This window comes from Macaca mulatta, chromosome 19, assembly GCF_049350105.2.
Source record: "Macaca mulatta isolate MMU2019108-1 chromosome 19, T2T-MMU8v2.0, whole genome shotgun sequence".
Lineage (NCBI taxonomy): Eukaryota > Metazoa > Chordata > Mammalia > Primates > Cercopithecidae > Macaca > Macaca mulatta.
The window spans coordinates 44,400,655-44,423,054 of NC_133424.1; the positions used below are offsets into that span (position 1 = coordinate 44,400,655).

Genomic DNA, 22,400 nt, shown 5'->3' on the forward strand with positions numbered 1-22,400 from the left:
TTTAGTAGAGATGGGGTTTCACTGTGTTCACCAGGATGGTCTCGATCTCCTGACCTCGTGATCCACCCGTCTCGGCCTCCCAAAGTGCTGGGATTACAGGCTTGAGCCACCGCGCCCGGCCAAGTTTTATTATTAAACTTACTTATTTTGAGATAATGTCTGGGTTTGTCACCCAGGCTGAAGGCAGCGATAACTCTCTATAACCTGGAACTCCTGGGTTCAAGCGATCGTCCCACCTCAGACTCCCATGTTGCTGGGACTATAGGCATGCGCCACCACCACACCTGGCACATTAAAAAAAAAAATTTTTTTTAATGGAGATGAGGGTCTCACCATGTTGCCCAGGCTGGTCTGGAACTTCTGGCTTCCCAGAGTGCTGGGATTACAGGTGTGAGCCTCTGCGCCGAGCCAAGGCTTGTTTTTCCACCTTCAGTTTGGTTGATGTCATTCAAGTCACTTTTATTGTAAGCTCAGCTGTTTTCAGACTTGTGATAATTATCAGGGAATGTGGTTAAGGTGCCTTCGCCTTCTCTGCACAGCCTGGGAGAGTACGTTTTCTTCCTCCTGGGGATCGCGTTGTGTAACTCTTCTCCGGAAACTCTGAAAGGGATGAATGCGTCTGAAAGTCTGCAAAGACTTTCCAGCAAGCCCTCACTAATGGCACTCCAATCCCCTGCAGGGTGCAGCAGAAAAGACCCACCATGAGAGGTGGACTTGGACTCTCAGGGGCTCGAGCCTCACTGCCATGGGGAATCCAACAGGTGTCTCCTATAATTGGCAGACAGAACCCTTGGTTCCCCAGCCTCCCATCACACACTGCGCTTCCTCATCTAAGTCTTCTCATCTCAGGAACTGGTGCCACCGTGATCCACTGCTCGGACCGGAATGTTGGAGGCCTAATTCTTAGCTCCTCTCTTTCTGGTCTTTCCCCGCCCTCCCTGGCCCTCCCCGGCCCTCAGTGAGTCCTCTCAGCTCTACCCACAATGTGTCGGGGTTCCGTCCACTACTCATCTGCATTTCCGTGACCTCCGGGTCTGAGCCCCGCCCCTCCACTTGGACCGTTGCAGCAGCCTCCTTGATAGTCTCCTTGTTTCTATCCATTCCCCCTGCAGTCTCTTCTCCTTACCAGCAGCTCGATGAGGCCAACTATACCAGCCAGCACCTCCCCCACCTACAGAAACCTCCAGGCTCCCCACGAGGCCCTGTGCGGCCCCCCCGCCCGCCTTTCAGGCTGCATCATCCACCACCTTCCCTTACCCTCCCGCAGTGTAGCTTCCTCCTCCTTTCCTCCTGTGAACACGCCGTCACCCATGACACTGCCTAAGGGCCTTTGTGTTTGCTGTTCCTCCCTCTCTGTTCTTCCGTCATATTTTTGTGAATCTGGCTTTTTTTTTTTTTTTTTTTTTTTTTTTTAGCTTAGGACTTATCTCAAATGTTGTCTTCTTCCAGCCTTCCCTGACCACCATATAAGCTGGTTATCTGCCTGCCCCCTCTGCCAGCCCGCTCACGCAAGCCCCCGCTCAGTCACGTCGCCCTATTTTTTTCATAGCCCTCCTCTGTTGAGGGCCGGCGTGTGGCACCTTGGCTTCTTTCCTGTCTCCACTGCCCTCCGAGCTCCTGGGCCAGGTCCTGGCGTGGAGTTGGCACCCATGAGTGTTTGTGCCATTAGTGAGGGCTTGCTGGGGAGCTGCGCTCGGAATCAGGGCTAGTGGTGGCGGACTGCAGGTCTGGAGCCGGGGATGTCAGGTTCCGCATCCTGGGACCACTCATGTGCCCTGTAAGTGTGAATGTGTTAACTTCCATTTTTGCTGACTATAAAACAGGAATCTTCGCCTTGCTCAGTGGCTCATGCCTGTAGTCCCAGAACTTTGGGAGGCCAAGGTGGGATGATCTCTTGAGCCCAGGAGTTGAGACCAGCTTGAGAAACATGGCGAAATCCTGTCTCTACAAAAAATATAAAAAGTAGCCGGGCATGGTGGTGTGTGCCTGTGGTCCCAGCTACTCAGGTGGCTGAGGTGGGAGGATCACTTGAGCCCGAGAGGTGGAGGTTGCAGTGAGCCATGATCACACCACTGTACTCCAGTCCAGGTGACAGAGCGAGACCATGTCTCCAAAAAAACATAGGATTCAGCCAGGTGTGGTGGCTCACACCTGTAATCCCAGCACTTTGGGAGGCCGAGGCGGGTGGATCACCTGAGGTCAGGAGTTCGAGACCAGCCTGGCCAACATGATGAAACCCTGTCTCTACTAAAAATACAAAAAATTTGCCGGGCATTGTGGCACGTGCCTGTAGTCCTGGCTACTCGGGGGGCTGAGACGGGAGAATCGCTTGAACCCGGGAGGTTGCAGTCAGTGAGCTGAGATTGTGCCACTGCACTCCAGGCTGGGCAGTAGAGCCAGACTCCGTCAAAAAAAACAAAACAAAACAAAACAAAGAATCTCATTTTTCACTGTCTAGTCCACAAAGATATATGAACATAAATGAAACACTAAACATAAAATACTCATCCCCAATTATGTAAATTTGTGATACTGAAATGTATGTACAGAGAAATGAAAATGTGGTTGTTTTATGACTCTTTTCATCTCTTCTAATTACTGTTTTTATTTAGGTTCAGCTACTTCAGTGTTAGAATTTCTGTCCCAAAAAGATAAAGAGAGAATCAAAGAAATGAAGCAGGCAACTGACCTGAAAGCAGCTCAGCTCAAGGCCAGGAGTCTGGCCCAGAACGCCCAGAGCAGCAGAGCCCAGCCCTCCCCTGCAGCAGCTGCTGGGCACTGCTCTTGGCACATGGCATTAGGTGGTGGGACGGCCACCCTGAAAGCCAGCAACTTCAAGCCTTTCGCCAAAGATCCGGAAAAGCAAAAGCGATACGAAGAGTTCTTAGTACACATGAAACAGGGTCAGAAAGGTGGGTGCTGGGCCTGGGTCTCCCACATCTCGGCCAGGGCGGGGCCACGTTCTCACTGTTCTCATCCTAGACTCATATTTACAGTTGAGGTATCCCGTTCTGTCAGTGTTTTTGCTTTATCCTGCTGCAAATAGTGCAAAGGCTCTTGACCTCAGAAAGCAAGAACAGTTAGCTTATGTTCCTCCATATCTCAGGCCAAAGCTAGCTGTTTAAGTAGAGAATACAACTGGCAGTGGCTGGTGCTTACAGGCCGTTTGGTGTTTGCAAGTGCTTGACTGCTACAAGCATTGCATTTCACATTTCATATCAACATCATCTTCCACCTTATCCAAAGATCCTAACCATCCACTCCTGACTCATAGTCTTAAATTCGACTTAAAACAATAGTTAGCTATTGAACCATTACAGAGGAGAAACAATCACTTTGTGATCTTTGAAGTAAATATGGCAAGAATGAGGAAAGGGGTTGCTGTTGTATGCAGTAGTCCTCGTGAGAGGTTATCAGTAAATTACAAGGTTAGTTTTTAAAAACAGATCTTTGTGGAATGTAAAGTCTATTTACTGTGCCTTAACTTTGTACTAAGAACCTACATCACTAATGTTTATTTGCTTTAAAAAAAAAAAAAAAGGTGGGCCAGGCGCGGTGGCTCACGCCTGTAATCCTAGCACTTTGGGAGGCTGAGACGGGCAAATCACGAGGTCAGGAGATCGAGACCATCCTGGCTAACACGGTGAAACCCCATCTCTACTAAAAATACAAAAAACTTGCCGGGCGTGGTGGCAGGTGCCTGTAGTCCCAGCTACTCGGGAGGCTGAGGCAGGAGAATGGTGTGAACCCGGGAGGTGGAGCTTGTAGTGAGCAGAGATCGTGCCACTGCACTCCAGCCTGGGCAATAGAGCAAGACTCCGTCTCAGGAAAAAAAAAAAAAAAAAAAAAAAGGTTAGTGAAAAAGTGTTTTTCTGCCAAAACGTCAGGATGTGGTTGGGGTCAACTTATCACTGTCTGGGAGTGGTGACAGGTTCCTTACTGCTAAAGATTTAACCAAGCATTAGTCTCCCACATGGTTTTCTCTGTTATGTTTGGTAGACAGAATTCAATAAAAGCATCATTTTGGCTGGGGATGGTGGCTCATGCCTGTAATCCCAGTACTTTGGGAGGCTGAGATGAGGATCAGTTGAGCCTAGGAGTCCAAGACCAGTCTGGGCAACATAGTGAGATCCTGCCTATACCAAAAAAAAATATATATATATATTAAATATATAATATTTAATAATATATATAATTATATTTATATTTAATAATATATAAATAATATATATAATATATAATATATAATATATATATTATAATATATAATAAATATATATATATTTTTAAATATAAAAATAATAATACTTTTTTTTTTTGAATGGAGTCTTGCTTGTTGCCCAGGCTGGAGTGCAGTGGCAGGATCTTGGCTCACTGCAATCTCAGCTCACTGCAACCTCCACCTCCCAGGTTCAAGCGATTATCCCGCTTCAGCCTCCTGAGCAGCTGGGATTATAGGCGTGCACCACCATGCCCAACTAAGTTTTATAGTTTTAGTAGAGATGGGGTTTCACCATGTTGGCCAGGCTGGTCTCGAGTTCGTGACCTTAAGTGACCCACCTGTCTTGGCCTCCCAAAGTGCTGGGATTACAGGTATGAACCACTGTGCCTGGCCTAATTTTTTTTTGAAAAAGCACAATTTAGAAGGAAAGAACAGTATTACCTGCCAAATACCTCACCATTCCCATAGTCATAAAAACAAGGATAAGGACTTAGGAAATATACAGTGGTGCCCAGCAGATGTTCTCTTGTAAGCCCCATGTTTTTCTGAGAAGTGAAGACGCTTCCTGTTCTCTGCCCCGCAGATGCTCTGGAACGCTGCCTGGACCCCAGCATGACAGAGTGGGAGCGAGGCCGGGAGCGGGATGAGTTTGCCCGGGCGGCCCTGCTGTACGCGTCTTCCCATACGACCTTGTCCTCCAGGTTCACTCATGCCAAGGAGGAGGATGACTCAGATCAGGTTGAAGTCCCTCGAGACCAAGAGGTCTGTTGTCATCATGTCCCTTACCTGGTGAACTTTAATATTAAAGCACTGCCTAGCCAAAAGTGTTTTTTCTTTTTTTTTTTGAGATGAAATCTCTCTCTGTCGCCCAGGCTGGAGTGCAGTGGTGCGATCTCAGCTCACTGCAGCCTCTGCCTCCTGGCTTCAAGCAATTCTCCTGCCTCAGCTTCCCAAGTAGCTGGGATTACAGGTGCTCACCACCACACCCATCTAATTTTTGTATTTTTAGTAGAGATGGGGTTTCGCCTTGTTGGCCTGGCTGGTCTTGAACTCCTGACCTCAGGTGATCCGCCTACCTCAGCCTCCCAAAGTGCTGGGATTACGGAGATGAGCCACCATACCCAGCTGAGCCAAATATTTTTAATCCCTCGGTGAAAAGATCAAAACATACATGGTATAGGAGAATAAGAAACCATTTTATGCCTAGTTTCCAATGTACTGGAGCAAAAATGTTATAGCACAAACTTTTTTCGCATTTCTAGAAGATTGCTTGAAAATTTTACATGGGAGAGCAGTCAGGTCAATGGTGCAACCACTTGATGAAACAAAATGCATGTCTTTTCCCAGAATGATGTTGGGGACAAGCAGTCGGCCGTGAAGATGAAGATGTTTGGGAAGCTCACCCGAGACACGTTTGAGTGGCACCCTGACAAGCTGCTATGTAAGAGATTTAATGTCCCCGACCCTTATCCAGAGTAAGTTGGATAAACCTTTACATCAGTACAAAATGTATTCTTGAGATTAAAGCTAATTTTCCCCTTACATACTCATATAAATTCTTGTTTTTTCTACATGAACTTATTTGTATATCCCTGGATATTACAAATCTACACATTTTACAGATTTGCTTTGATAAATTACTTCTATAATTTGTTACTAAAACGAAATCCGGATAGCAAACTTTATTCTATATTGAAGCTATGAAACTCAGATATGTCAAGTTACAGAAGCATTATGCTTCTCTCATTTGCCACCTTCTTAATGCTGCTCATGTGGTTTACATTTATAATGTTACTTATGTTTTTAAATTATCATTATAAAACTTAAACACTTTCTTATTTGATTAATAACACTTCAAGAGGTGGGGTGTGGTGGTGCACACTTGTAATCCTAGCTTGGGAGGCCAAGGCAGCAGGATCGCTTGAGCCCAGGATTTCGAGGCCAGCCTGGGTAACATAGTAAGACCCCATCTCTAAAAAATCAAGCAAACAGAACACTTCAAGATAGTAGGCCGGGTGCAATGGCTCACACCTGTAATCCCTATACTTTCAGAGACTGAGGCGGGCAGATCACTTGAGGTCAGGAGTTCAAGGCCAGCCTGGCCAACATGGTGAAACCCCATCTCTATTAAAAATACAAAAAATTAGCTGGGCGTAGTGGTGCGCGCCTATAGTCCCAGATATTTGGGAGGCTGAGGCAGGAGAACTGCTTGAACCTGAGAGGCGGAGGTTGCAGTGAGCCAAGATTGTGCCATTGCACTGTAGCCTGGGTGACAAAACGAGACTCAATCTCAAGGAAAAAAAAAAAAATAGCATAGGTAGTCAAACCAGACTGTCAGAAACTTTAGGTATATTTTTATTAGTGGAACTTTTCCTTAATGGAAATCCATTTTCAAAGTTAAATTCTTGCCCTTATCATAATAAGGAAAAACTCATGGGACCTAAAGTCAGTCACCCAGATTCTCGAACTGCTTTGAGAAGTGAAAGCATCTTAGGGGACTTCTTTTTTTTTTTTTCTTTTCTTTTTTTTTTTTTTTTTGAGACGGAGTCTCGCTCTGTTACCCAGGCTGGAGTGCAGTGGCCGGATCTCAGCTCACTGCAAGCTCCGCCTCCCAGGTTCACGCCATTCTCCTGCCTCAGCCTCCCGAGTAGCTGGGACTACAGGCGCCCGCCACTTCGCCCGGCTAGTTTTTTGTATTTTTTTAGTAGAGACGGGGTTTCACCGTGTTAGCCAGGATGGTCTCGATCTCCTGACCTCGTGATCCGCCCGTCTCAGCCTCCCAAAGTGCTGGGATTAAAGGCTTGAGCCACCGCGCCCAGCCAGGGGACTTTTTAGTCATGCAGAGGAGGTGGAAAACTTGAAAGTTTTTCAGGAGGTGGATTTTGTCCTACTGGTTGTTATTAAAGTGATTCTTTTTCAATTCCCAGTTCAACTTTAGTTGGCTTACCAAGAGTGAAGCGTGATAAGTACTCAGTCTTCAACTTTCTGACGCTCCCAGAGACAGCTTCCTTGCCCACCACTCAAGCTCCAAGGGAAAAAGTATCACAGCAGCACCGAGGTCCCGACAGTGAGTAGGGCATCCTCGGGGTCTCTGATTGACCAGGGCCTCAACCCCTAGCCTGTAGGAAGACAGAATTAAAGGGTAGTTTAGTCCTAACGATATGAATGGTGCATATTCTCCCTCTGTTGAGGGAATTCCTCTTATTAATAACTTAGCTCATGTTGTAATGGTCCAGATGTTTACTCCTCGGGGTTGGGGCTCTGTCTCTGCCTCTGCCACCTACCTCCGCAACTCCCCCTGCATGGTGCCAGGCCCTGTAGTAGGCACGCTGACATTCTGAGCGAATGAAAGGGCAGTGGTGAAGAACTTGCCTTTTCCTTGCTAATGCTGGAGTTATGTCCTACTTTTCAGAATCAAGAAAACCATCCAGATGGGATACCTCTAAACAGGAAAAGAAAGAAGATTCCATTAGTGAATTTTTAAGTTTGGCTAGATCAAAAGCCGGGCCACCTAAACAAGAGTCCAACCCCTTAGTAAACAAAGAGGAAGAGCGTGCACCAGAATCATCCACAAATCAGGTATTTGGGGCTTCCAGATTCTCTTTGCCACACTGAGTGTGGTGGCCCTTGCTTTTCTCTTTGTTGAAACTTTCTCCTTGTGACTCACCAGTAGAGGCAGCCAACTATTGATCCATTTCCCCTTAAAGGCCATGTGGCTTGTTTCTAACTTTTGGCTATAACAAATAAAGCTGCTGGGAGCGTTCATGTGCAGGTTTTTGTGTGAATATAAGTTTTCATTTCTCTAGAGTACAAACCTAGTAGTGGGAATCCTGGAAAATATGTACATGTATATTTAACTTTATAAGAAGCTGCCAGACTGTATTCCAAACTTATTTTTGCCTTATGTATTTTGAAGTGCACATTTAGGATTCCTATTTCTCTCTCTCTTTTTTTTTTTTTTGAAATGAACTCTTGGTCTGTCACCCAGGCTGGAGTGCAGTGGCATGATTTCAGCTTACTGTAAGCTCTGCCTCCCCTCCCGGGTTCAACTGATTCTCTTGCCTCAGCCTCCCAAGTAGATGGGACTACAGGTGTGCACCACCATGCCTGGCTAATTTTTGTGTGTTTAGTAGAGATGGGGTTTCACCATGTTGGCCAGGCTGGTCTCAAACTAGGATTGCTCTTTCTTGGTGGGCAACATAGTGAGATCCCATCTTTACAAAAAATTAAAAAACTAGTTGGGTGTGGTGGTGTGCACCTGTGGTCCCAGATACTTAAGTGGCTGGGGTGGAAGGATTACTTGAGCCCAGGAGGTCAACACTGCCGTGAGCTATGGTCGCACCATTGCTCTCCAGCCTGGGTGACAGAGTGAGACCTTGGCTCAAAAAAACCCCAAAACAAATTATTATTCCTCTGTACATATGAGGTGAATTGACCCTTTTTTTTTCCTGGCTGCTTCCAAGATTTTTACTTGGTCTTTGGATTTTAGCGGTTGTATTATGATGTATCTGGGTGTGAATTCTTTTGAGTTTATTTTGTTTGGGGTTTGCTAAGTTGCCTGAATCTGAGTTTGGAAATAGAACAGAGGCACGGTGCTCTACTGCATTTTTGGGGATCCTTTGCACTTCTGATTAATGACCAGTCCATGAGAGATTTCAGCTGCTCTGACCTCATCATCACATTCTACAGTTGTTGACTCAGAAACACCACAAAAATAAAAGCTATGTGAGTGATCACTGTTTAGTTGGGTGGTGTGTGGCTATGGATACCCATGTACGTGAGCATAAACACAAATATGTATGTCTGGGAGTGTATTCTAGAATGTCTCCTCCCTTTTACCCTTGCCTCTGTATCCCTGACTCTTATTTCACGTCAATACAGACAGTCAACAAAGGTGTGGACGCACAGGCCGAAGGAGAAGGGAGCCGCCCATCCATGGACTTATTCAGGGCCATCTTTGCCAGCTCCTCAGATGAAAAGTCCTCATCCTCCGAGGATGAGCAAGGCGACAGCGAGGACGATCAGGCAGGCTCTGGGGAGGCCAACTTCCCAAGCTCCCAAGACACTGACTTGGGGGAAACATCATCCGTGGCTCATGGTATGTCAGTATTTCAGACTCAAGGATCTAAAGAAGAAGACAATGACTCTGCGACAGAGTCTTAAACCCAGATGATTAGCAATCAATGATATGTAATCTTTTATATAAATACAATTTTTTTTTTTTTTGAAACAGGATCTTGCTCTGTCCCCAGGGTGGAGTACAGTGGCTCAATCTTTGGCTCACTGAGGCCTCCACCTCCTGGGCTCAAGCAGTCCTCCCACTTCAGCCTCCTGAGTAGCTGGGACTACAGGCATGTGCCACCACGCCTCACTAATTTTTGTATTTTTAGTAGAGATAGGGTTTTGCCACGTTGCCCAGGCTGGTGTTGAACTCCTAGACTTAAGTCATCTGCCTGCCTCGGCCTCCCAAAGTGCTGGGATTACAGGCACGAGCCACCGCACCTGGCCAATCTTATATTTTTAATTGAGATAGAACAGAGTTGTTTTTTTTTCTATTAGGTATGTATCTCTGGTATATTTTTTGGATCACTGTGTTTGATTTTCCAACTTAACCTAATTGAGAAGAATTTAAATATAGTAAAAATTTCAGGCAGGCATGGTGGTTCACATCTGTAATCTGAGCACTTTGGGAGGCTGAGGTGGGTGGATCAGTTCAAATCAGAAGTTTGAGACCAGCCTGGCCAACACCGTGAAATCCTGTCTGTACAAAAATTAGCGGAGCATGGTGGCACACACCTGTAATCCTAGCTACTCAGGAGGCTGAGGCAGGAGAATCACTTGAACCTGGGAGGTGGAGGTTGCAGTGATCCGAAATTGAACCGTTGTACTCCAGCCTGGGTGACAGAGCAAGACTCTGTTTCAAAGCAAAAAAGAAAGTAACAATTTTATTTTAAAAGATAGCTTTTTTTTTTTTTGAGGTGGAGTCTCACTATCATCCAGGCTGGAGTGCAATGGTGTGGTCTCGATTCACTGCAACCTCCACCTCCTGGGTTTAAGCGATTGTCCTGCCTCAGCCTCCCAAGTAGCTGGGATTATAGGCGTGCACCACCACGCCTGGTTAATTTTTGTATTTTTGGTAGAGATGGGGTTTCACCATGTTGGCCAGGCTGGTCTCAAACTCTGGGCCTCAAGTGATCCACCTGCAGTGGGCTCCCAAAGTGCTAGGATTACAGGTGTGAGTCACTGTGCCTGGCCAGAAATAACCAATGTAAACACTTTGATGTATAGTTTTCCAGACTTTTTTTCTGAGATGGAGTCTCTCTGTTGTCCAGGCTGGAGTGCAGTGGCACAATCTCAGCTCACTGCAACCTCTACCTCCTGGTTTCAAGCGATTCTTCTGCCTCAGCCTGCCAAGTAGCTGGGATTACAGGTGTGCACCACCATGCTCAGCTAATTTTTGTATTTTTAGTAGAGATGGGGTTTCACCATATTGGCCAGGCTAGTCTCGAACTCCTGACCTCAGGTGATCCGCCCACCTCAGCTTCCCAAAGTGCTGGGATTACAGGCGTAATCCCAGTGCCTGGCTAGTTTTCCAGACTTTTAAAATTTTTATATCTCTTCTATCTGAACATACAGTAATCTGTTTAAAAAATGAGATTATTAACGGTGAATATGATCATTTATCTTCAAGGTTTTTTCTTTTTTTTCTTTTTTTTTTTTTTTTGAGATGGAGTCTGGCTCTGTCACCCAGGCTGGAGCGCAGTGGCCGGATCTCAGCTCACTGCAAGCTCCGCCTCCCGGGTTTACGCCATTCTCCTGCCTCAGCCTCCCGAGTAGCTGGGACTACAGGCGCCCGCCACCTCGCCCGGCTAGTTTTTTGTATTTTTTAGTAGAGACGGGGTTTCACCGGGTTAGCCAGGATGGTCTCGATCTCCTGACCTCGTGATCCGCCCGTCTCGGCCTCCCAAAGTGCTGGGATTACAGGCTTCAGCCACCGCGCCCGGCCAAGGTTTTTTCTTTGATAATTTATTTGGAGTGAAACTTTGTGTCCCGCAGTTCTCTGCGATGGGACATAGTCTTACACTCCTGATGGTTTGTAAGTTGTTTGCTTCTCAGATGGCCCTTTCTTGGGGACACATTTCTACTTTTCAGGTCTTAGGGGCGCTAGGCTATGTGCCCACAGGTACACTCGGCACTCTGTACCTCAGCCATTGGTGCCCTTGGTCGCAGGCGCCCTCATGTGACTGACTTCCAGCTCCGGAGTTCACAAGGGCAGCGCCGGGGTCTGCATGTTCACTGCTGCATCCTTAGCACCTGGCAGCAGTGAAGTGGTGTGGGCAAGCATACGTTATCTGGTGGCAAAAGACATGAATGAAAGACTCAGAGACATGAACATGGGGCAGGCAAATGACATGAACACCCTGCTGTTTTTCAGCTCTCGTGCCAGCACCCCGGGAGCCGCCACCTTCCATCCCGATACAAAAGATGCAGATAGATGAAAGAGAAGAGTTCGGCCCACGGCTGCCTCCCGTCTTCTGCCCCAGTGAGTGCAGAGCCCTTTGGTTCACCCATTTTTATCAGTGTGTGACTGCCCTGAGATGGGGACAGTGTGACTTACAGCCAATCAAACACACGCGCTTGCTTCTGGTTTATATGTTTTCAGTCACATTTTAAACCCGTTGTCTCCACCTAGTGCCTAAAATGATAGTTGTTTCTGTACAGCTTCAGAGACCTCCAAACTTTATTTCCTTAGCTGCCACATGTTTACAGGAGGGTCCTAAGTATCTTAAGTTTTGTTATAGAAATACAAGTTTCCCAACAGAGCTAAAAGAAAAAGAGGCTGGCCGGGCGCGGTGGCTCATGCCTGTAATCCTAGCACTTTGGGAGGCCGAGGTGGGAGGATCATGAGGTCAAGAGATCGGACCATTCTGGCCAGCATGGTGAAACCCCATCTCTACTAAAAATGCAAAAATTAGCTGGGCATAGTGGCGCACGCCTATAGTCCCAGCTACTCGGGAGGCTGAGGCAGGAGAATCGCTTGAACCCAGGAGGCGGAGGTTGCAGTGAGCTGAGATTGTGCCACTGCACTCCAGCCCAGGTGACTGCGCAAGACTATCTCAAAAAAAAAGAAAAACAAGAGAGAGAAAGAGGCTGCAGCCAGGCACAGTGGCTCTAGCCGGGCGGGTGGCTCACGCCTGTTATCCCAACACTTTGGGAGGCTGAGGTGGGCAGATTGCTTGAGGTCAGGAGTTTGAGACCACCCTGGCGAATTTGGTGAAACCCCATCTCTACTAAAAATATAAAAATTAGCCGGGCATGGTGGTGTGTGCCTGTCATCCCAGCTACTCAGGAGGCTGAGGCACGAGAATCACTTGAACCTTAGAGGCGAAGGTTGCAGTGAGCCGAGATTGAGATTATGTCACTGCACTCCAGCCTGGGTGACAGAGCGAGACTTTGTCTCAAAAAAAAAAAAAAAAGAAAAGAAAAAAAAAGAAAAGAAAAGAAAAAGAGGCAGGGTGCGGTGGCTCATACTTGTAATCCCAGCAATTTGGGAGGCCGAGGCAGGCAGATTGCTTGAGCCCAGGAGTTTGAGACCAGCCTGGGTGACACATGGAGGCCCATCTCTATTTGAAAAAAAAAAAAAAGTCCAGGCACGGTGGCTCACGCCTGTAATCCCAGCACTTTGGGAGGCCGAGGCGGGTGGATCACAAGGTCAGGAGATCGAGACCATCCTGGCTAACACAGTGAAACCCAGTCTCTACTAAAAATACAAAAAAATTAACTGGGCTTGGCGGCATGTGCCTGTAGTCCCAGCTGCTGGGGAGGCTGAGGTAGGAGAATGGCATGAACCTGGGAGGTGGGGCTTGCAGTGAGCCAAGATCCTGCCACTGCACTCCAGCCTGGGTGACAGAGCAAGACTCTGTCTCAAAAAAATAAATAAATAAATAAATAAAAATTTAAAAAAGAGAAAAAGAGAAATTTAAAAAATAGTATACAAAATTGGAGGAGAATTGCAAGGAGAAGAGTATTTAAGACTCTTATTTATTTAAAAATTTTTATTTGTTTATTTATTTATTTTTCAGACAGGGTCTCACTCTGTCACCTAGGCTGGAGTGTAGTGGTGCTGTCCTAGCTCACTGCAGCCTTGGACTTCTGGGCTCAAGTGATCCACCCACTTCAACCTCCCACTGTGCTGGAATTACAGGTGTGAACCACTGCACCCAGCCGAGCCTCCTTTTTTTTTTTTTTTTGAGACGGAGTTTTGCTCTTGTTGGCTAGGCTTGAGTGCAATGGCACAATCTCAGCTCACTGCAACCTCCACCTCCCGGGTTCAAGCGTTTCTCCTACCTCAGCCTCCCGAGTAGCTGGGATTATAGGCATGCACCACCATGGCCAGCTAATTTTGTATTTTTTTGTAGAGATGGGGTTTCTCCATATTGGTCAGGCTGGTCTGGAACTCCTGACCTCAGGTGATCCGCCTGCCTCAGCCTCCCAAAGTGCTGGGATTTTTTTTTTTTTTTTTTGGAGACGGAGTCTTGCTCTGTCGCCCAGGCTGGAGTGCAGTGGCCAGATCTCAGCTCACTGCAAGCTCCGCCTCCCGGGTTTAAACCAGTCTCCTGCCTCAGCCTCCCAAGTAGCTGGGACTACAGGCGCCCGCCACCTCGCCCAGCTAGTTTTTTTTTTTTTTGTATTTTTTTAGTAGAGATGGGGTTTCACCCGGTTAGCCAGGATGGTCTCGATCTCCTGACCTCGTGATCTGCCCGTCTCGGCCTCCCAAAGTGCTGGGATTACAGGCTTGAGCCACCGCGCCCGGCAAGTGCTGGGATTATAGGCGTGAGCCACTGCACCTGGCCGCCAAGCCTCCTTTTTAGTTTAGCTAATGTAGCAAATACAATAAAACGGTCCTCTCAGAAGTGAATACAATCTGTCCCCCATTCCATTCCCCAAATATCTTGTCAACAACTTCTATTCAATGCCATCTTAAATCGGCATCTCAAGTTAAAACATTTAGACTTGTTTATCATCTCTTTGAGGGCTAGGTTAACAAACATCTGTAACATGGCCCAGATATATAAATAACATATAAATTCCATTATTCACTTTATAGTTTCCCATGGTGTCCATATATGAATACTGGTTTGGTTAGCTAACTGCTTTCAAAGACAGGATTATAAAAGCAGAGGGAAAAAAGTATGAAGTTTTGACAAATTGCAGTGAATGTATTTCTTATTTGCTATAGTTGTTCAGCACTTTTGTTTTATTTTGTTTTGTTTTGAGACAGTCTCACTCTGTCACCCAGTCTGGAGTGCAGTGGCGTGATTTCGGCTCACTGCAACCTCTGCCTCCCAAGTTCAGGTGATTCTTCTGCCTCAGCCAATGGAGTAACTGGGATTACAGGTGCCTGGCTAATGTTTCGTATTTTTAGTAGAGACGGGGTTTCACCCTCCACCTCCTGGGTTCACGCTATTCTCCTGCCTCAGCCTCCTAAGTAGCTGGGATTACAGGTGCCCGCCACCACGCGTGGCTAATTTTTTTGTATTTTTAGTAGAGACGGGGTTTCACTGTATTAGTCAGGATGGTCTCGATCTCCTGACCTCGTGATCTGCCCACCTCGGCCTCCCAAAGTGCTGGGATTACAGGTGTGAGCCACTGCGCCCGGCCTCTTTAGTTTCAAATTGGTGTCAGCACTTGAAAGCCAAGTCTTTTATGTCCCTTTCCCATAATGTCTTTGATACCCTTGTAATAGTGACTTAATTTGGTCTATGGGTTATTTAGGGAAATGATTTTTGAAAAAAACTAGTGTTAAAAAAAAGTTTTGGGCTGAGTGTGGTGGCTCATGCCTATAATCTTAGCACTTTGGAAGGCTGAGGCGGGAAAATTGCTTGAGTCCAGGAGTTTGAGGCCAGCCTGGGCAACATAGAGAGATTGCATCTCTTAAAAAAATAAAAAAGAAAAAAATTAGCCTGGTGTGGTGGTGCGTGCCTGTGGTCCCAGCTACTCAGGAGGCTGAAGTGGGAGGATTGCTTGAGCCCAGGAGGTTGAGGCTGCAGTGAGCTATGATCCCACTGCTGCACTGCAGCCTGGGTAACAGAGTGAGATGCTGTCTCAAATAAATAAATAAATAAAAGGCTGGGTGAGGTGGCTCACACCTGTAATCCCAGCACTTTGTGGAGGCCAAGGTGGGCGGATCACCTGAGGTTGGGAGTTTGGGACCAGCCTGACCAACATGGAGAAACCCTATCTGTACTAAAAATACAAAATTAGCCAGGCATGGTGACACATGGCTGTAATCCCAGCTACTTAGGAGGCTGAGGCAGGAGAATCGCTTGAACCTGAGAGACGGAGGTTGGGGTGAGCCAAGATTACACCATTGCACTCCAGCCTGGGCAACAAGAGTGAAACTCTATCTCAAAAAAAAAAAAAAAAAAAAAAGAAAAAAATTAAAAGAATTTTGGAAAAATAAAAAGTTTTGGGAGGTCGAATTTTGAAAAATCTAGTTGGGCATGGTAGCTCACACCTGTAATCCCAGCACTTTGGGAGGCTAAGGTCGGAGGATCCCTTGAGTTCAAAAGTTTGATACCAGCCTGGGCAACATAGGGAGACCCTCATTTCCACAAAAAAATAAAAAAAAATTAGCCGGGTATGGTGGTACATGCCTGTAGTCCCAGCTACTCAGGAAGCTGAGGTAGGAGGATCATGTGAACCCAGGTCAAGGCTGTCATGAGCTGTGATTGCACCATTGCCCACCAGTCTGGGTGGCAGAGCGAGAACCTGTCTTAAAAAAAAAAAAAAACCACCAAAAAACCCACAAAGAAACAGGACTACAAAGTTACAGGCATCTGTTTAACTGAGTTGAGAAAATATTCACCCTTACGAAACATCTTGAAACTTTTATTTTTCTTTTTATTTATTTATTTATTTTTTGAGATAGAGTCTTGCTCTGTCACCCAGGCTGGAGTGCGGCACAATCTCGGCTCACTACAACCTCTGCCTCCCGGGTTCAAGTGATTCTCCTGCCTCAGCCTCCCGAGTAGTGGGGATTACAGATGCATGCCACCACGCCCGGCTAATTTTTGTATTTTTAGTAGAGACGGGGTTTCACCTTGTTGGCCAGGCTGATTTTGAATTCCTGACCTCAAGTGATCCGCTCACCTCAGTCTCCCAAAGTGCTGGGATTACAGGCGTGAGCCACCGTTCCTGGCTGAAACTTTTCTTTAGGTGAAAAAAATTGATTTAATGACTTTCACTGCTTCTACTATTGTGAATTTTTGTTGATTTGGTCACCCGGAAATTAATGACCTATGAAAATGAAAACATTTTGGTCTGAATTTGGAGATGGAGAATTGAGGCACATGCAAATTCTTTAATGATTTTTAATGATTATATACGTTATTATTTTTTTTTAATTAGGTAGAGATAGGGTCTCACTATGTTGCCCAGGCTGGCCTTGAACTCCTGAGGTCAAGGATCCTCCTGCCTGGGCTTCCCAAAGTGTTGGGATTACAGGCACGAGCCACTGCTCCCAGCCCATTATGTTGTTTTGATAGTAGTTTTTTCAGTGTTTCCACTTATAAGACAAATTCTTACAAAATATGTTTTTGTAGACAGAGGATGATATAAGAAGAGCTAACATTTAGGTGCCAGATTCTGAGCTTTGGGAATCACGGACACGGCCCTGTCTAGTCTAATCTGTGTCCTTAAAAGGATCAGGATTCTTATGGTCCCCATTTTATAGTTGGGGAAACTGGGCCTGGGAGAGGTTAGGCGATGTGTTGAAGATCACAGTGCTGGCAGCAGAGCTGAGTTCCAATTCTGGTCTGTTTCTGAGCTTATCTGACGATGTTGAATTACAAAAGGCTTGTGGGCTTTCTGGTCTGACTTTATCGGCATCTGGCAGCTGGGGTCACAGCAGGATACTGATTGGATCACACAGGTCTTTGTTGAGGTCTCTGGCAGCTTTCTAAATACAGCTCTGCAAGGTGGTGTGCTAATCTGTTTCTCAGTGAGGCAGAAGCTAATCCGAGGGCAGGAGTTCTTCCTCAGTGTTAAACGTTCCATCTACACTAGATGCCTGATTCAGCAATTTAGGAGCTTAGTTTTGGATGTCTTTGTTTTCACCCTATATAGGTCTTGTGTTTATTACCTTTGTGTTTCAGATGCTCGTCAGACACTTGAGGTTCCTCAAAAAGAGAAACATAAAAAGAACAAAGACAAGCACAAGGCCAAGAAAGAGCACAGGCGGAAGAAAGAGAAGGTGAGAGACTTGTGTGTACCCCAGGATCAGTGTGGGGTGGGACCTGTTGGTCAGCTCCCAGGAGTGTCATATACCGCAGTTGAAGAGCGGATCTGGTGGCCAAGTCACAGTTCTTTCTGAGACTTAACAGAAATGTCGACATTCAATGCAAACCCTTGATTTTTCAGAAACATTTTCTTTTGCACGTAAACCGCATCATCCCCCCCCACTTTTTTTTTGAGGTGGAGTCTCACTCTGTTGCCCAGGGTGGAGTGCAGTGACTCAGTCTCGGCTCACTGCAACCTCTATCTCCTGGGTTCAAGCAATTCTCCTGCTTCAGCCTCCCAAGTAGCTGGGACCACAAGTGTGTGCCACCCAGCTAATTTTTTGTATTTTTAGTAGAGACGGGGTTTCACCATGTTGGCCAAGCTGATTTTGACCTCCTGACCTCAAGTGATCTACCTCCTAAAGTGCTGGGATTACAGGCATGAGGCACCATGCCCAGCCCTTAAAAAAAGTTTTTTGTGAACATTAAAAAGCAGAAAAAAAGGGCATTTAAGGATCTTAGAGCAATGGATATTAAATAATAAAACAATTTCTGATTTATTCAATATTAAGTGAAGGTATTATTTTCAGCATTTCTCAGCTACTTTGTCTTTATTACAGTTTGAAATTTTAGTCCATCACTTGTCATTTGAAGTAGAAGAACTCGAATGGAAGGCAGGCATGTGCTTCCACTGTTGACGTCTCTTATTTCATCATCCATGTCTTCTTTTGGGTTACAGCACAGACTTTTAATTAGGTTAATGTTCTTGTTGGGTACCCAAAGTAGTCTGGACTAGCAGTTGAAGAAATTAGAAACAGTTTTCTTGCTGGCCACCAGAAGGAAGCACTCCCATGTATAGAGGATGACGGGTGTTCCCTCCTAGTGAAAGGAAGAAAATGTGCGTCAACGAAATCTGTGTGTCCTCACCAGTGTATCTGCTGTTTGGTAACCTTCTGCCAGTTTCTTCCTTGTGGTTTTCCTGGGTGCCCATCATCCTGACATGAAGTTTCCCAGGGGCCTGACACAATAAACAAGTCGGGTTCACCGGAGGCGGCACAGGTCACCACGCATAAGACGTGTGGTGTCACGTCTTATGACATCAAGTGTTACGATGGGTCCTGTCTGCGCCTCCTTGGTTCTGCTGTGTTTGTTGCTGGAGGCGCAGTTGGGTCAGGTTGCACAGTTGAGGGGGGCACAACCGTGTGCCCTGTGCTGTCTTCTTAGGCTGTCACTCTCACTCGCTCTAAATGAGGTTTAAACTTTCTTTTTAATGACTCCATCACTGCAGCCTTGTATTGAATGAAGTGTATTGAATGAAGGAAGAAAAAATACCTTTGTTTCCCCCTGCCACTATTTATTTTTTTTTTACAGAAGAAGAAACACAGGAAGCACAAACACAAAGGCAAGCAAAAGAATAAAAAACCAGAAAAAAGTAGTAGCTCCGAGAGTTCCGACAGCAGTGACAGCCAGAGTGACGAGGAAACGGCAGACGTGTCGCCCCAGGAGCTGCTGAGACGGTGGGCAGTGGGAGATGGAGGGTTTTTAAGAAACCTTTAGAGGCTTACTGAGTGCTTGATGTGTTTGCTTAGAGGCAAATATCAGAAATGAGAAAGTGGTAGGCCTGGTGGAGTGGCTCACGCTTATAATCCCAGCACTTTGGGAGGCTGAGGCAGGAGGATCGCTTGAGCCCAGGAGTTTGAGACCAGCCTGGGCAACGTAGTGAGACCCCATCTCTACAACAAAAACAAAAACAAATTAGCTGGGTGTGGTGGTGCACAACTGTGCCTCCAGCTATTTGGGAAGCTGAGGTGGGAGGATCCCTTGAGCCGGGGAGTTGGAGGTTGCAGTGAGCCACAGTCGTACCACTGCACTCCAGCCTGGGTGATAGAGCAAGGCCCTCTCCCTAAAAGAAAAAATAATGTGTGTATTAACTAGGCTTTTTAAAAAGTTTGAATATCTAATTATGTAAGTGATAAGTGAATATATTATCATTATGAAAATTCAGACCTTACAGCCAGTGCTTAAAGGAGCCCTGACCAGTTCTCCAGACCTCTACTTTCTCCATAGTAACTTCTGCCATCAGTTCCATATGTAACCTTTAAGAACTTTTTTGTGCAACCACACACACATACACACACACACACACTCACATACATGGACGCACATACACATTGTTTGTTTGTTTTTTTAGATGGAGTCTCATTCTGTCACCCAGGCTGGAGTGCAGTGGTGCAATCTTGTCTCACTGCAACCCCTGCCTTCCGGGTTCAAGCAATTCTCCTACCTCAGCCTCCCAAGTAACTGGGATTACAAGTGCCCGCCCCCACACCCAGCTAATTTTTGTATTTTTTTTTTTTTTTTTTTTTTTTTAAGTAGAGACAGGGTTTCATCATGCTGGCCAGCCTGGTCTCAAACTCCTGACCTCAGGTGATCCACCCACCTTGGCCTTTCAAAGTGCTAGGATTACAGGTGTGAACCACCATCCTGGCCTATATACAGATTTTTGTGCACATTTTAAATATAAGTAATATAATTGTATATAGCATATAGTCATAGGGTATGAATTTTATTTTATTACAGGCTCACGCCTGTTATCCCAGCACTTTGGGAGGCCAAAGCAGGCAGATCATGAGGTTAGGAGATCGAGACCATCTTGGCTGACACGGTGAAACCCCGTCTCTACTAAAAATACAAAAAAATTAGCTGGGCGTGGTGGCAGGTGCCTGTAGTCCCAGCTGATGGGGAAACTGAGGCAGGAGAATGGCGTGAACCCGGGAGGTGGACCTTGCAGTGAACCGAGATTGCGCCACTGCACTCCAGCCTGGGTGACAGAGCAAGACTCTGTCTCAAAAAAACAAAAACAAAAACAAAAAAAATTAGCCAGGTATAGTGGCGGGCGCCTGTAGTCCCAGCTACTCAGGAGGCTGAGGCAGGAGAATGGTGTGAACCCGGGAGGCAGAGCTTGCAGTGAGCCAAGATCGTGCCACTGCACTCCAGCCTGAGTGAAAGAGCGAGACTCCGTCTCAGGAAAAAAAAAAAAAAAAGTCTTTTTTGTAGAGATGAAATCTCCTATGTTGCCCAAACTAGTCTCAAACTCCTGGCCTTAAGTGATCCTCCTGCCTCAGCCTCAGACGTGAGCCACTGCAGCAGACTACTCTTGCCAATTTCATCTTTATTTGGAAGAAGGGTGTTGTGTGAACTCTTTGAGCGTCTGGCTTCTGAGATTCCTTCAGATGATCGTAGGCTGCAGTGAGGGGCTTGCAGTCACTGCTGTGGAAGAGTCCTTCTTGTGAGCACACCACAGTGTGTTTATCTCTTCTGTTGTGTGGATACTGGGTTTTCTACTTTGAGGCTGTGGAGCAGGGATCTGCAGCCAGTGTGACTCAGCTCTGTTTCAAATAGAACTGCCACGAACATTCCTATATGTATGAAATTCAGATTTAGGCCAGGTGTGGTGGCTCACGTCTGTAATCCCAGCACTCTGGGAGGCCAAGGCGGGCAGATCATGAGGTCAGGAGATTGAGACCATCCTGGTTAACATGGTGAAACCCCAAACCTGTCTCTACTAAAAAAACTAGCCGGGCGTGGGAGCACACGCCTGTAGTCCCAGCTACTCAGGAGGTTGAGGCAGGAGAATCGCTTGAACCTGGGAGGTGGAGGCTGCAGTGAACCGAGATCATGCCACCGTACTCCAGCCTGGGTGGTGACAGAGACTCCGTCTCAAAAAAAAAAAAAAAAAAAATTTATATTTAAGATTGACAACTTGGGGGCTGGGCATGGTGGCTCATGCCTGTAATCCCAGCACCTTGGGAGGCCAAGATGGGAAGATCGCTTGAGCCCAGGAGTTCGAGACCAGCTCGGGCAACATAGGGAGACCCTGCCTCTATAAAAAAATTTAAAAAAAAAAAAAAAAAAAAAAAAGACAACGTGGATGCTTTGGGCCCTGGAGTGAATATATTTTAGTTCCTTCTCAAGGGTCATGCAACAGATGTGGTAGGTGAGTGAAACTGAAATTAAAAATTGCTTGTATTCTCAAGGCTAAATAAGACTAGGGAAAAAGGTTGCTTTTATAAATGGTCTTAATACGAGGTGTGGGTGAGTGAGTCTGTCTGTGTTTTCAGGGTAATAGAAGCAGCATTTTAAGAACACAGATTGGCCGGGTGCAGTGGCTTATGCCTGTAATCCCAGCACTTTGGGAGGTTGAGGAGGGCAGATCACGAGGTCAGGAGTTCGAGACAAGCCTGGCCAACATGGTGAAACCCCGTCTGTACTAAAAATACAAAAATTAGCTGGGCGTGGTGGCATGCACCTGTAATCCCAGCTACTCTGGAGGCGGAGGCAGGAGACTCACTTAAACCCGGGAGGCAGAGGTTGCAGTGAGCTGAGATTATACCGCTGCACTCCAGCCTTGGCAACAAGAATGAAACTCCATCTCGGGGGGGGGGAAAAAAAAGCACAGATGAGGCAGTACTTCATTGTGGGTTATTGTGAGTGCATTTTATCAGTGCAGATATGCTGCTGTGATTTGGGGAGGCCTGGCATTCTCAGCCTTCACAGAGCTGTTTGGTTTTTCACTTGTAGCTAACTTTCCATTTCTTTCTTTTCTGTTTTCTTTTCCAGGCTGAAAAGTCTTCCGCTAAGAAGGCAGTAATTGAAGGCTGCACTGGCTCGTCCTAGAATCATTTCTCCTCCATGATGGAAGCCCAGTGATTGTTCAGTTAACGCATTGTACAGAGTGTATTTATATGTAAATTCCTGCTGTAAAATAATTTTTAAAACCTTGACGTTTCAAAGACTGCCTTGAAAGGTCGTAGAAATTGATTTCTATTTTTAATTTCAGTTAGTGTCAGGGGGAAAAAATCCAGACTGAACAGTTTAATTAAAGTGGAATTTTTCTA

The 22,400-nt window shown here is 46.2% G+C and overlaps 1 protein-coding gene and 1 long non-coding RNA gene across 4 annotated transcripts in view; one reads left to right on the forward strand and one right to left on the reverse strand.

The window, feature by feature from the left end:
• GPATCH1 (G-patch domain containing 1) overlaps positions 1–22,400 on the forward strand; it is a 47,592-nt gene extending 25,192 nt beyond the window's left edge. For 2 of the 3 annotated variants that reach the window (XM_015123505.3, XM_077982057.1), the window contains exons 11-20: positions 2,613–2,912; positions 4,806–4,984; positions 5,570–5,697; positions 7,150–7,289; positions 7,635–7,801; positions 9,104–9,320; positions 11,658–11,765; positions 17,380–17,477; positions 18,874–19,019; positions 22,123–22,400. In XM_015123505.3, the coding sequence (XP_014978991.3) occupies positions 2,613–2,912; positions 4,806–4,984; positions 5,570–5,697; positions 7,150–7,289; positions 7,635–7,801; positions 9,104–9,320; positions 11,658–11,765; positions 17,380–17,477; positions 18,874–19,019; positions 22,123–22,153 (1,514 nt within the window). In that variant the 3' untranslated portion in view covers positions 22,154–22,400. The remainder of the gene's footprint in view (positions 1–2,612; positions 2,913–4,805; positions 4,985–5,569; positions 5,698–7,149; positions 7,290–7,634; positions 7,802–9,103; positions 9,321–11,657; positions 11,766–17,379; positions 17,478–18,873; positions 19,020–22,122) is intronic. The other variant, XM_077982056.1, reaches the window with a different exon arrangement.
• On the reverse strand, positions 10,606–13,189 carry LOC144337377 (uncharacterized). Its single transcript, XR_013410423.1, has 2 exons — positions 12,888–13,189; positions 10,606–11,177 (listed from the first exon to the last, which is right to left on the reverse strand). It is a non-coding gene; the product is annotated as an uncharacterized LOC144337377 (long non-coding RNA).